The following is a 15,001-nucleotide window of genomic DNA, read 5'->3' as shown; positions in this document are numbered from 1 at the left end:
CGAGATCCCAAACTAGAGAAAAATTGTGTCTAGGAAAGGAGGGCAAGGAAGTCCTTCCTTTCGGAATGAGGGCCCTCACACACCCAGCCCGCTGTGTGTCATGCTTCATCATCGGGCATGCTCCTCGTCGGGTCGGCGCTGCAATACCCGACAGGCACCCTATACAGGGGCTCTTTGGCGGATATCTTTTACTCCTTGCTGTATGGTGAGGTTGATCTAAGGGGCCTTGGAAAGTGAAATCCACTATATTCCAAAATTGAGTGGGAATGTTACAACACCTCATTCTAATATTATAGTTTTTAGCTTTATTAGCATTACTAACAAGTATTCGCAAATTAACCAGCTCTCACCAATGCGAGAGCTACTGGCTTTGCCAATGTCTTTTAGCCATGTTGCAGAGCTTAGGATAAAAGGCTATGGGGAGCAACAGAGGTGGTGAGGTGGGAGGGAAGAAGCAAGACAGACAACTGGAGGGTGGGAGGGAATAAGCAACACGATAATTGGAGGTTGGGTGGCAAGAAGCAATACAACAATGGGAGGGAAGAAGAAATATGGGCAATAAGAAGCAACAAGGGTAAGTGGGGTTGGGGGGTAAGAAGCACCACAGGCAATAAGAAGCAACACAGACAATGGGGGTGGGAGAGAAGAAGCAATATGGGAAAAGCAACACAGACAAGGAAGAAGAAAGAAAAATAGTGCCTGAATCACAGTACAAGCAGCTGAAGGACACTAATCAAAATGAAGCAATCCATTTGTTGTCTGGAGGTGCATGTTGCAGCATCTCTGATTGTCACCATATTTGTGCCTGTGCTTGGTCCATGCTCCACACGAAATAAGAGGAAGTGAAACTGGCATGTGCTGGCCATTTAGGAGACAGTAAATAACAATGAAGTCACCTAGTAGTAAACAATATCTCTTGCGAGTAACAGTGTATGCATGCTGTCTTAGGTGGGACCTAAAAATGGTAGAATTTAATTATATTGTCTGAGACATCACTTGTGTTGATATGGAGTCAATAATGTAATTTATTTTCGTGAAACGATAAAAAATACTTCCAGATGCACTGTACCTTAAAAATCAATGTTTAAATCATCCGGACAGGGGGATAATAAGTGTTTACTTTTCCCCTATCAGAAAACTGTGATGTAAACTGTGATACTAAATATTTTTCTGTGTTCACGTGTAAACAATAGGCCAGTGCTAATCTGCCATTCAAATACTGAATGTTGAGCCAGTCAACAAAGAAAAATATATCGTCTTAATTCACTAAAAATTGTCCCAACACATTCTGTTTGTCTAGAACTATAATTCTCTGAAGCCAAGTCACCAATTTTTATTATGTATAAAATGTTTTTTTTGTTTTGTATTGAATGTTAACAACACTACTGTCATAAGCAGAAAGTTAATTTGCATTGATCAATGCAAACACTGTGGAGTGTGCTAAAACAGTGCAGCTGTACATTTGCTCTTTCTTGAAAACTCGATAATAAATTGCACTAGGTTGGTAGGGTTGTGTAATGTACAGTTAAACACACACACACTGCAGTTTAATGCACACCACACCATTTATACAACTTAATTCTGACGTGGGTCCCTGGCTCACTTTGCCACTGGATTCAAGCTAGCCTGGCTGATTAGGGCTGTCGGCCCGAAACAGGTCCCAGGATGCTCGTTTCGGGTCCAGGGAAGACATGGCTTGGCAGTTCAGGCTGGACTGTTCCCACGAGGCACAGGGTCAAGACTGATTTGCATATAACTGTGTCTGACCTGGGGTGGCAAAGTGAGCTAAAGAACCATAATGGATTCAACCCAGATCTGTGACTAGGGGTGAGTGTCTGAAAAGTTTCAGTGGCCGTCCATCATCTCCTTGTGTCAACTTAATTCAACAACAGAAATCAGGGCAGAAATGAGGTAAACTAGTATAACACTCAGGGTGTGGGGTACCCCTCAATTATTACCCCTCAAAAGACACCTCAATAGCAAGCTCACAGATGGGTGGATCGAGGATAGTATTAAACCTCAATTGCATGAGGCAGTGTGTCATAAGATAAGGTTCAAAACAGCATAACAAAAATACATTAAAATAAGGAAGGGCAGAGCCAATAAGTGAGTTCTAGTGTGGAATTAGGACACTTAAAAAAAGATTTGTTACAAAAAGTCATAAGGTACAATACAAATATTGTTAAGTGCTGATGCATAAAGTCATTGCCATAAAGGCTCTCAGTAATAGGACAATACAGAATAATAGACAAAATCTAAAATATTTTAAGTTTTAAACTTCACAAATGGTATGGTTAGTTTTAAAAATACCTACGACGCAGGGAAACTGAAGAAAAGTTTAAAAGAATAAGGAGGTTTAAAGGAAAACTCTTTCCAAAGGCTAATTTTCTTTCCACAGGACTCAGAACTGAAACATGGTCCCACCATTTGGTCCTTAGCAGTATCCCAAGGAGCAGATGTATGGGTCAAGAGAAGGGACAGCTTAATTTCAGCCATGATAATTACTCCTTCTGCCTCAAATGCCAGCTGAGTGCAGCAGCTGGTCCCTCCCCATCTCCATAAAAGCCTTTGCATGCCAAGGGCTGAGCTTTTGTGCAATATGTGGAATTCAGTAAATAAAACAAAGAGAATCCATGAAGCTTGCTCCTTAGTCATGTCCTTGAAAAATATACCTGTTGCTGTGGATTTATATGCAAGGTGGCAGGGGTGGAAAGCAACACAGAAAGTGTGGGTGGGTATTTGGGTGCAAAAGCATCACACCAGGTGGAGAGCAAGAAACCCCATGCTAACTCATTTAGTGCTGAATGAAATAGAAAAAAATAGTTCCCTAAATGTGAGCAGTGGAAGGATACAAGTCAACCTTTTGGAAGGATATAATACAACCAATCATAAGGATGGTAAGGAACCTAAGTTCCACTGCAGGGACAAATACAAGATGTAGGCAAGACACTGAATAAGAAGAAAGCAATGACAATAAAGATAACAATACAAAGTAATGGATGGGCTTTAATCCCACTATAGGTTTTAGGTCTGGTCCACAAGAGGATTTCACCAACCAGATAGCTAATAGGTGGCTGGTAGTCCAGACCTACAACTAGCATCACTGAAAGGCAGATGATAAACAACTTGTTCCCTCCAAACTATCAATAAAAAGAGCCAGTATCACAAATCTTAACATGATGGCATCTTCACAGTTGTTGGAGTTCGTGATTAGGTTGAAAGTGGAACGTATTTCTTTGGCATATGAATGGGCACTGGACTGTGATTGGAGAAGAGTCACCAATCAGTCAAGGAGTATAAAGCACGGCAAATCAACCATGAGGGTCTCAATGCTCTGGAGCGGCTAACTGCCCTTTTAGGTCTCGCCTGTCAATGCGCATGCGCATTGAGCTTGCGAGAATATAGGGGCTTAAACAGAGTTTAACCAGACTGGCGATTTGATGCAGTGCATGTGCGCTTTTAGCTCAATGCGCAAGCGCAATGAGTTAAAATGCGCGTGCACAGCATCAAATCTCCAGCCATCGCCATCTGTTCCCCAGCTTGGTGCCGCCAGCACCTCCCCTCTCTTTCCCCGTACACAGCCTTACTCGCATTTCTCCTCCCCCTCCCCAGCCGCCAGCACCTCCCCTCTCTCTCCCTGCACACACGCTCTGACTAAGTATTTTAAGTTTCACGGCCGCCAGGCCGTGTCTCCTTTTATTTTTTCAGCCTCCTCTTTTTTCAGCCCCTGTTGTGCCGCCCGACTTGTTTTTCATGCTTGTTTTTATTAGTGTCAGAGGTCCTCACCTGTGGCCTGCGTTTAACCCTTACTTCAATCCAGGGACTTAACGCATGCCCATGCAAGGGGCTTAATTTTAGCAGGAGTCTGCCGGTATGTACATGGGCAAACTGAATTTAAACCTAATGGTTTGCAACTTTATTTCTGGTCTAAACAATGCCCCCGCCCCCTGCTTCACACTGCAAAGGAATGCGCCCCCCACCCCCGGGTACATCAGTGTATTTCAGTCTCCCTCTCAAAGCTTCCCCCAGCGTGCGCTCTTCACCTCCCCTAATTATTCACGGCCGGCCGGCCGTACTTTCACTCATCCATGGAAATGTACCTCGCTTCTTCCCTTGTGCGTGAACTCCTCTCTACCACGGGGTTGCCTATATTATATCTTTGTTATTTTTAGTGTCAGGCTTAATTTCAGCAGGAGTCTGCCAGTACACACATAGGCAAACTGAATTAAAAGATGACATTGCCTGCTTCCTGCAATGCTTTACTTGCCATAACAACAGCTGCGTACAAACCACCACATCTTTCAGTAACAATAATGCACACCACAAGCTTTGCCAGTACGCACGTGGCCAAACGAAATTAAAACCTGAAATGCCTACTTCCTGCAATATTTTACTTGCCATAACAAAAGCTGCCCCCAAACCACCACGTCTTTCAGTAACTTTGATTTCAGCAGCAGTCTGCCAGTTCTCAGATGGGCAAACTTATTTAAAACCTGATGGCTTACAACTTTATTTCTGTTCTAAACAATGCATAGTCACTGCAGGTAAAAATAGCATTTATACAGTGCCTCTACGGTCCAATGTTGCACCCCAGTTTCCACTCTCGGCAGCGCAATGGTACATGGGAATATAGCTCGCTTCTTCCCTTGCGCGTGAAATCCTCTCCACCACCGGGTTGCCTGTGCTTCACCACTGTTATTTTTATTAGTGTCAGCGGTCCTCACCTGTGGCCTGCGTTTAACCCTTACTTCAATCCATGGACTTAACGCATGCCCATGCAAGGGGCTTAATTTTAGCAGGAGTCTCAGGTATGTACATGGGCAAACTGAATTTAAACCTGATGGCTTACAACTTTATTTCTGTTCTAAACAATGCATAGGTCACTGCAGGTAAAAAATAGTATTTATACAGTGCCTCTACGGTCCAATGTTGCACCCCAGTTTCCACTCTCGGCAGCGCAATGGTTCATACATGTTGCATTACAAATGCTATAGGTGTCACATTTGCGAAAGTTATAACTATTGGCATTGTAAATGACAAAGCTATTAATTTAGCTATTTTCAAAACCAACACATAAATGAAAAAATTGTCATTTACAAGACCAATAGCTCAAACTTTTCTAATGCGAGACCTATTGCATTGCAAATGCTTGTTTTCCTTTCTATTAAACGAGGGGAACGCAAAGAGAAGGAACTCAAAAAACGTGGGGAAAAACAAGGAGAAAGCAACGAAAACAAAGGGGAAGCAAGGAGAAAGCACTCAAAAACAAGGGAAAAAGCGAGGAGAATGCAGTGAAAGCGAGGGGAAGGTAAAGCAAGCAGAAGGCACTAAAAAAAAACAGGGGGGAAACAAGAAGACCGGAGAAAGAGTGATGCAGTAGCAGGGGGAGATCAGGGGCTTGGGCACAGTAATACAAAATTTGAAGTAGCACTTACATTGTTCCACACAATGCAGACAACACCTAAGAGTGAGACATTATTGTCATATTGCTCTGACACAGCAATTACTGGGTGTCTGTATGTTGCTTAAACCAGTGCTAACATATACAATAAAACAGGTGCAGAATTAGTGCATTATCTAAAACATTTTACTTCATGTTTTTGCATGGCCCATGTGATAATCTTTAAATACAGTAATGCACAACCCTCTAATGCAGTTATGGTAGTAACACATCAGACTACTTTCTATGTTGTTACTCCACTACCTTTCATGAATGTCTACGTGGTCCTATAAAGAATTGCACAAGTCCAATGTGATCAAAGTATTTGAACATACTTTAACTTGAATATTTCCCCAGTTGTATCCGCACAGTGAGTGCTGTGAACTTGACGCATGTGTATGTCTTTTCCTACAGTTTCTGAGTGCCCTCCAATCTTACTTCGGCAGTAAAGGAATTCCTATTGATAGAACTGCTCCAGCCTTCATCCTCCAGGCCACAAAAACGCACGAGATGAGGAATCCTCCTGGCCATGAACGAGGCATCGCTGCCCAAGAAATGAACTTCTATGAGAACGACGTAGAGCAGGTATACAAATATTCTGTGTACGGATATCAAAAATATCCCCTCCTCTCCTCACATCGTCAATCAGTGTCAGTGACAATTCACACACTTGATCGACAAACCTGTATTGCGCCCATTTTACTTTTCAAAGGGTACTCACCCTAGGTTTAGCTTGGCAATGAGGGACGCAAGGCAAGTCCCCAGTGGGCTGGGGTAAACACGTTGCTTGCTCATCCAGCCCTGACTGCAGCCCTGAGGGAACAGCTTAAAGTTGTTTGCTCCCTTGAGTTGGTCTTATGTACCCACGTCACTTATTTTATGAGTGTAAAGCAGGTTTCTCCAATGAGTAGCTCGTCAGCTACTGCTATCTCTCCAGCTAACTGTTAGCTAAGTAAGTGTGCAACCCTTTGCTTGATTTAATGAATATATGCATGCCAGAGCTGTACATTCAAGATGAAAATATGTGTGCCTTCAGAACTCCTGAATTGATGTGGGAGAAGAATTTTTAAAATATATTTAAAGTTGATCTTTTAGTGATAAATCATGTGAGGAGACTTCTTACTAATACTATTAAGTTCATGCCCAGACATTGCAGCTGTGGCTGGCATGTATTACCTTCATAGAGGCATTGCAAATTGACACAGCATTTTTACATTACTTCTGGCAATCCTGCCTCATACACTGAGGTGGTCACTGCTGGTAATTTTGGTGACCACGATTTAATCTTGTCTGAATTGGTCACTACTACAACATTAATACGAAAAGTAGCTCACAATTATTTTTAATGAGCATAAGTAGCCCTTATTACCCAAAAGCTGGCCTGGGCGTAGTTCGCTGAGTTTTGCTACGAGGAACTCCGCGAAGTTACAAAAAACTATGCGAAGTTCCATGAGTGGTGGAGTGCAGTGCGAGCTACAGTTTGTGCTGGTATTCCTGCTGCTCTAGTAGACATTCTGCACATCGCGAAGCAGAGTTTTCTGCACTCTGCGAGCTCCGCGGAGTGCAGAAAACGTAGCAATCTCTGCGAATGGAGTGAAGTTCACCGCCCCGGCCTACCCAAAAGGTTGGAGACCCCTAGTGTAAACTCACGATTTGTACTAACTCGCACAGGGATTAACTCACACAAAATATAATTATATGGTGTTATACTGTGTGCAAGCTAGTGTGCTAATGAGGAGTGGGCATTCCATGGAGGCGATTTCTTGGAAAACAGGTAACTAGCCACAAACTTAACAATTTGATAAGGCACAGTTCTGCCTTATGATACAGTAAGAGATTTAATCCTGATAAGGTGCCCTTGAACAACTGAAAAATTGTTTCACAATGTATTGTACTGTAATTGTATTTATATGACACTTACTACCCTAGAAAAGCCGTTGAATGCATTACCTGTTATCGATGTGAAGGAGCTGTTACATTTAAATATGTGAAAATGCCTTTGCATGAGAGGAACTTAAAATTCACAAAAGATGAACTACCTCCAGGAAGCTAAGATTGTCACATGTTCCCAGGCATCATCTAAGAAATCTCGGCAAACTTTTTAAAAAGTTGGAAATTTACTTCAACTGCAGAAGTAAACCTACTAGAGAAAATGTATGGCCTTTGTTGAATTGGTCTATAAAAGGGGACAGGCTTGCTCTCTTACTGCAACACAGGACTTATATTCAGGCATAGTTCAGGACTGCTCTGAGCTCCAAATCTATCCATGACTCCCCTCATCATGCTGTTGAAGGTCATTTTCACTATCACTTTTTATGTATAACGTAGACACAGCTTTAGCAGTCTTGCAAGCCATATATGTCCACAAAATTCACAATTAGAACAAAAACATAATACACCACAGGCGATAAAGCCTGTATAGTTATAGATTGGTCTCATTTTCCACTGAAAAATAATTTTTTTGTTTCCCTAATAACTTTTACGCAGTTTGACCAATATTTAAGTTCATCAGATTTAAGTTCAACATGGCAGGTTTTGTGCACAGCTGTCAAACTGGAGCAAAGAAAAAGGTGGTATCAAAAAAGTTACACTAGTTCTCAATATAGCAAACTTGCCATAAAAATGAAACTTGCATCAAGGAACTATCTCTAATTGGAGTGGTGTAAATACGTTCAGTAGTTTTTGAGAAATTATTACTAAAAAAGTTGTTTTGGTAGGTGTTGCACTTGGCCCTTTTTGGCTTAAGTTCCCCAAACCTTTTGCTTTCCCTCTCGACCTATTGTCTGACATGGTGTTGCTTACCTAGAAGCTTTGGGCACTTTGCCACTGCTGATCAGTGTTAAAGTGCAAGTGCTCCCTGTGTAAAGTTTAATGGTAATTGGTTGTCCATGATTGATATGTTTGCCTAACTAGTAAAGTCCCCAGTAAAGTGCACTATGTGTGCCAGGGCTGGTAATGCAAATGCTACTAGAGGGCCTGCAGCACTAATTCTGCCACCCACACCAGTAGCCTTAAAGAGAGAGCTCAGACCTGCCACTGCAGTGCCTGCACGCAGTTTGTTAAACTGCCATGTTGTCCTGATAAGTGCACCCACTTGCCAGGGCTTACCCTTCCCTTTTTATGCACATTAGATACCCCTATGGTAGGTCCAAGGTACCCCCTCGGGCAGGGTGCAGTGTATGCGAAAGGGAGGACATGTACTGAGGTGTGTACCATCTCTTGATAGTGGAATACTCTCCATTTAGTTTTTCACTGCTGAAAGGCCATCTTGCCCATAGGACAAAATGGGGAGGTGGTGTAATATGTTTTGCAGCCTATCTTCCCAAAGGCTTAAAATGGAGAGATGAAGTTTAGTGTGCCTGAACTCACAATTCAATAACACATCTTTTTGTGTAGGTCGTTTTTGCATAATGTGTTTAGAAACCACTCTTTTAGAAGTGGCTGAGTTTTTTGTGCTCTAACATTTCTGTGTGTCTCTGGTTGTGGATTGACTGTCTGGATCTGAAAGTGATAGGATCTGGGGAATGTATTGACCCAGGGGAGGAGGTGAGACAGCAATAGGCTGACCTGCATCTGTAGTGTAGGGAGGAGGAGTAGCCCCTGGAGGTGAAGAGGCCTGGGCAGACGCCATAAAACAATGGCTCTATCTCCTGCTGAGTGATTAAGGATCCAGACCCCCCTATCAGAGGAAGAAGGTGTCACTGGCAGGGAGACACCCAGAACTGGTTTGAACAGGGGTCAGTGCCCCCCTTAACACAAAGACTTCACAGACTGAATGTTGGATAAATGGATTGGTCAAGACTGAAAAGGATTGAACCTACTTCGTGGTCAAGAGGAACTTCTGCCAAGGAAGAAACAGCTGAAGAGACGAAGGAAAGGACTGACCTGCTCTGTGTTCTGTGGCTGGCCAGCAGTTTGCTGCTCTAACCAAGGAGAGGCTAAAGGGACTTTGCTGTGTGCTGTGTCCCCCTGCTTGAAAGGACTTTGCTGTGTGCTGTGTCCTGAAGTAACTTATTCCCAAGGACCCGGATAGAGCTGGCTCCCTGTTATGGAAACTCAGGAACACAAAAGTTTCCATGAGTGTGTCCCAACGATGCTGTGTGCATGTGCTTTGTGCAGCCTGAGACCTTCGCAAGGATTGCCCTGTTATCGTGCACACCCGGAGTCCAAGTGAATCTCAGAGACGCTGCGTGCGTGTGCTTCTTGCAGCCTGAGACCTTTGTGTGAATTACACTGTGATTGTGCACAGCAGAAGCTCAAGTGAGTCCCAGTGACGCCTTGTGCGTGTGCTTCGTGCAGCCTGAGACCTTCGTGAGCATTGCCCTGTGATTGTGCACACCCGAAGCTCAAGTAAGACTCAGCGACGCTGTGTGTGTGCCCTGTTGCACCCTGAGATCTTCGTTATCGCCAGCGTTCCGGAGCGGCATCCCCAGAGGAGCTGTGCCGCCGGCCCGAGCCCGCCTTTGCCAGAGCGGGAACTCGAACCCACCCCATCGGGGGAGGGCCTGAGTCCCACTGCCCGGAATCCACAAAGTCACATCGGAGGCCCAAGTCGCGAGGAGGGGAGAGCGAGGTTGCATCCCCCAGGTAACGTGTGTCGCCGCCTGGGGCGGGGTGCGGGCTCGGAGAGAGACGCTCATGGCCTCTCCCATTCTTGCATCGTGAGCCTCTGCTTCAGCTCGTATCGCTGCCCGTACTTGCCAAGGAGTGGCAGTACTGGGGCCAGAGTGCGGAGTTGCACTTTGGTTTACACCATACCAGTGTTGGGGGCATCTGTTGGCGGAAGCTGACTGTGAGTCAGTACCAGTGGCGGACAGACCATCTAAAGCCCTGTGATCAGTGCTGGAGTGTATTACGCATTGTATTATTTCTGTATTACGAACTGCCTGATTGTTGACATACGCATTGCATTATTTTAACATTGCAAAGGGCCTGATTCTTGCATTACGAACTGCATAGGATTGCATTAGGACTGCAGTGGATCATCTAGAATTGCTCATTAATATCACCAGAACCTACAAGGGCTGGCTAGCCTAATAACCAGCCAGGAGGAATGTTACCAATACACATATGTTGGATTTATATTGTGTGGTCTCATTGTATATCTTTTTATATAAATATATACTTGTTTTTATGAAACTAGTGTGAAGTCCATTTGCGGTGTCATCATTGGGTTACTGAGAGCGTGGTTGCAAATACTTTACACACTTGCCTTGAAGATAAGCCTGGCTGCTCGTGCCACGCTACAGAGGGGATGAGCAGAGGCTATCTGAGAAGGTGAACTTCCTTTCCCTGATGTGGAAGCAAGGGTCCCTATTTGGCCTAAGGTATCTACCTCAGCCAACTAGCAACCCCCAGTTCTAACAGTAAGCCTCAAAATATAAATATTTGGACTATGAGACCAACATTTTCATTTTTTTAAAAATTCAATTGCACAAGGGAGCTTTTTCGTCATCCATTTCAGGTTCTCTTGAGGCCATCATTATAGGACATAGGCCACTATCCCCATGTTTGGAAAGGCTACATAATACCTGACCCCAGGCGTACGTGGAGGGAACCTCAGAGGGTCTTCTGTACATCATAATATGTCCATATCTCTCCCATGGTCAGAGGTCTCAATAATGAGACCAATGGCTATGGCAGGGGTGCCAACAATGGTTCACAAGTTTCATAGTCCATGGTACTGCTTCAGAAGGGTGTGAACTATAGGTGCCATTTTGAATGCACAGTCTGCAGCCTTGAATACAAGACTGAAGAACGTATGGATTGAAGTTGGGCCCCTTCAATACTCTGTGGCATACATACCAAGGATACAAGCCATGGGGTGTAGATTTATGTGGCAAGTACTATTAGAATCCTTAGTCTCTTAGTCGAGTGTGTGGACTAAGGATGCAATTTTGAGTGTGCCAAATCCGCTGCTTGGAAAAATAAACTGGTGGCTACAAGCAGATTTGGGGCTGAATATCATTAAATAACCCGACTTTCCCCATGTCAAATGATCTACTTGACTGCGCCAGGGCATCACATTCCATTTTTAAAAGGATGTTTATATTAAACTCAAAATATAGCAGTTAAACATTTTGTCTTGAAAGGCCATGGGCCTGGCATGCATAGTAGGGAGGGACTTGCTGCATAGTCTAAAGATTTCCTATGCAGTTCGCAGACTATTCAATATTTTAAGGGCTATTGTCAGCTTCTCATTGATTGAGTGCTCTGGATTCCTTCCACCACATGAAATAGTTCCTTTCCTTGTGCTACTCACAGCTTCCTATGACTCCACTATTGCTCAATCTGCAGAAGGAGAGATTCCAGTACCATTCTCTGCTGATCCACAGGTGTAGGAAGTAGACAACCAATACCTCAGAGAGAATGCAGTTGTGGAGAAGCAGTGGGATGTGTAGGAGTGCTTTGCAGATCCAGGCAAGGAGAAAAGTAATGCATGCTGGGTCACCTGCAAGTTATGTGACCAGTGTGACAACGAACACACTACTCCTTTGACACGCTGACCGCGACAAGACACCACTAGTCCAAACATTGGATGGAGTACTCAAGGTGGCAGAGGGAAAGCTTGCATCTGGAAACAGAGGAGGAAGAAACTGTGATAAAGAAGAAAAACAAGAATCCACACCTCAGAATATTCACACTAGTCCCATATGTTGTCATCAACAAATCAGACTAACTGGTAAAGGGAAGAAGGAAGAACATGTCAGTTCCATCAGTTAAAAAAGTAGCTATGTGCCAAAAGGAAAGAACCCCCTCCCGCCCCCCCGAAACAAAAAAAGTGTTTTTGAGCACCATCAACAAAATTTAATCAAATAGCTTGTCTCTGTTAATTCTTCGGCCCTGAGTAACTGCTCAAGTCAGGTTGTGTGCAGGGCCTGGCTGATGGAGTTGATCATCTGTGGTGGACTGGCCACTGCCGTGGACCTTCTGCCCAATCCAATTGTGCCTTGCGCAACAGGGGATGGCTGCCCGCGATGGATTGGTTCCAGGGCCTGGCCACAGATCAGGTTATGGCTAGCTTTGGTTACAGCGCCCTAACTCATGTTTAAAAAACAAAGTTAGAAATTCACTTAAAAACACAGATAAAGTGCGGTAATTGTTATGAATTAAAATAACTCATAACACCCATCGAGATCATAATCGCACACCACATGCAATGACCTCAAAAATATTTGTATTACTAAGTAGCAGCACCTGAAAGCTCAATATAATTAAATAACAATATACATGCAAATCAATAAATCATAATTTTTTTTATAGTTTTTATTGATAATGGTAATGTGATCACCCCAAATCTATTGATGACATTTGTAACAGCATTTGCAGCACAGAGTCAGGTCCTAAATATTGCATGTTGTGTGTGAGTTATGGTTTCCATGGTTGTTGTGTAAGACGCAGATGCCATAGTGTGTCCTTCCAACTCAGATAAATCGTCAAGCTCAGGCAGAAACCATTGTTTTGGGACCAAAAGCTCCCAGCGAGACAAAGATAGAGTTCATAGCAACCAATTTCACCTCTATGATAGATTTGCCATCTTGCCTGATCCACCAGTGGGTCAGAACCGGATTGTGTAGCCCACAACCCATTTTTCACCAACTGCTAGGAAAGCTCCTCTTGGTCACTCCTGCAGACCTCGGGCAGGCTTCTAGGTAACAAGTCTTTCTTCTGCCAGGGTTCCAGCATGTTTTAGTCTTTAGTGGTCAGCTAGACCTTCTGGGAATCAACAGTCATTCTTTTTTTCATGCCCCATTAACTAGTAAAATGAAGCCAATCATTTGACCCTTGAAGAGCACGTAAAGTCCTTTGGAGCCAGAAGGAAACATGAGTCCTGGAGACGTCTTCTTTCCAGCTTGCAGTCAGATTCTTCGTCTTGTGAAATGTTTTCTTCCCAGGTCCAGAAATGTGTTTGGGAGTTAGTGGTGAAGTGCCAGTCTTATCCTGAACATTTGATAAGTTAATTCCTACATTAATGAAAACAGCTGAAAGGGTTTTGAGGAAAATCAGAATATGGCGCTCTGCCTGGGGTATACGTTAAGTTCTATGAGGAGATGGGTTCTGATGGGTGGCGCGTAAAGAGCGAACGGATTAACCCAAAAACCGTTCCAAGACAATCCAAGATTACCAAAAACTGAAAACAGCAAAGCTCTCGCAGCCACAAAGACAGTGTAAATTGGAAAAAAAAACAGTTGCAATACATAGGAAAGAAAGCAGCAGATCTCTGTGTTCAAGTTCTTTCAACGAAATTTAATGGGATCCAAGCTCAGCCGACACGTGTTTCATCGCGTTAAAGTGGAGTCAACACGACTCTTCAGGGCTGATAAAATAAATAAAACAGGTGTATAGTACATTCCAATATGTCACATTTTGTACATGGATTCATGACACGAACGTGCATGAGAGTGAAGGTGACGGAATGTTACGTGCCTAGTGGTCGAATATGTGATGAATGGACCATGCGCAACCACAAGCACATCCTGGTGACGATGGTGCTAGAATACAATTAACGGCTAAAGTGTCCTTATCTAATTGACTATTTGGTGTGCTTATAGATCAAATAAATAAACTTTATAAAAATATTTTGTCTCATCTTTTGGTGTTTCATGCTCACGAGGGACCTGCGTTAGTGGGGTGTCAGGGTGTGGAAGTGTTCGAAAATCAATGCAATAAGCATGCCAGTGAAAATCTCATACTATAAAGTGGTCACACGTGTCTGAGAAAAGGTACATGCTAATCTCAGGTCCTACTAGTAACAGTTTCAGGCATACCTATTAGAAGCTTCAGGCATCCACGGTTGGATGCGCGATTCGACCAAAGTTGGTATAGTATCTACGTTAAAAATGAAAAGAAAATATATACATGAATATGTATATATAACAATAGGGAGAAAAATAGGAGCGGGCAATAGGTGCGTTACGTGGAGTGGACTCGATGTTTGTATATAACAAAGGCTCACCCAGAGAGATTGGCGAGTATGCCAAAATGTTTAAGCGATCACGACCCTGGTTCCGGGTTTCACAAGTGTATCTTGCACCAGTAAGGTGAAAATAAACAAACAAAATGTCGCTCGTCTGAATTCGAGGAGACTGCATGAAAAGGAAAAGAAAAACGGGCTAAGTAAAACCATCCAGAAAAAGCCTTCTTATTAGTTGTAACATAGTGAGAGAAACACAGTCCGTCCCACAGACGAACCGCATAGTACATACCTATGCACGTGTGTGTGAATAGCCGTACCGGGAGGGGACTCGACAGTGGACAAGTGGATTCTTAGTGTGAGAATCTTCGTAGGTCGTTTAAAGGCTAAGTCTGAGAAAATATAAAATAAAGACATAAACTAAATATTGTCTCCATCACATAACCGGAGACTGTATTTAAAGCGAAGGTATGTAAACCGTTGTGTCCTCACCTGATAGCCAGAGTCCCTCCTCCGTAGGTTCCCGGTTGCCGTGTTCCATGGACGGACACGTGACCGGAACCGGAAAGGCCTGAAATAGTGTAGGCAAGTCGTTGCCTAGACCACCGCAGTAGTTTTACCACGTCGCGTAGGGACCGCCATCTTAG

At 43.6% G+C, this 15,001-nt stretch overlaps 1 protein-coding gene across 1 annotated transcript in view; it reads left to right on the top strand.

The window, feature by feature from the left end:
* The window catches only part of LOC144752822 (uncharacterized), a 104,250-nt gene that overhangs the window by 21,218 nt on the left and 68,031 nt on the right, over positions 1–15,001 (top strand). Inside the window, exon 2 of the mRNA XM_078640670.1 lies at positions 5,855–6,025. Coding sequence (XP_078496796.1) covers positions 5,855–6,025 — 171 coding nt within the window. The remainder of the gene's footprint in view (positions 1–5,854; positions 6,026–15,001) is intronic.

Source organism: Lissotriton helveticus, chromosome 5_1 (genome assembly GCF_964261635.1).
Source record: "Lissotriton helveticus chromosome 5_1, aLisHel1.1, whole genome shotgun sequence".
Taxonomy (NCBI): Eukaryota; Metazoa; Chordata; class Amphibia; order Caudata; family Salamandridae; genus Lissotriton; species Lissotriton helveticus.
Note: the sequence above shows the minus strand (reverse complement) of the source record. Positions and strands in the feature narration are given on the sequence as shown.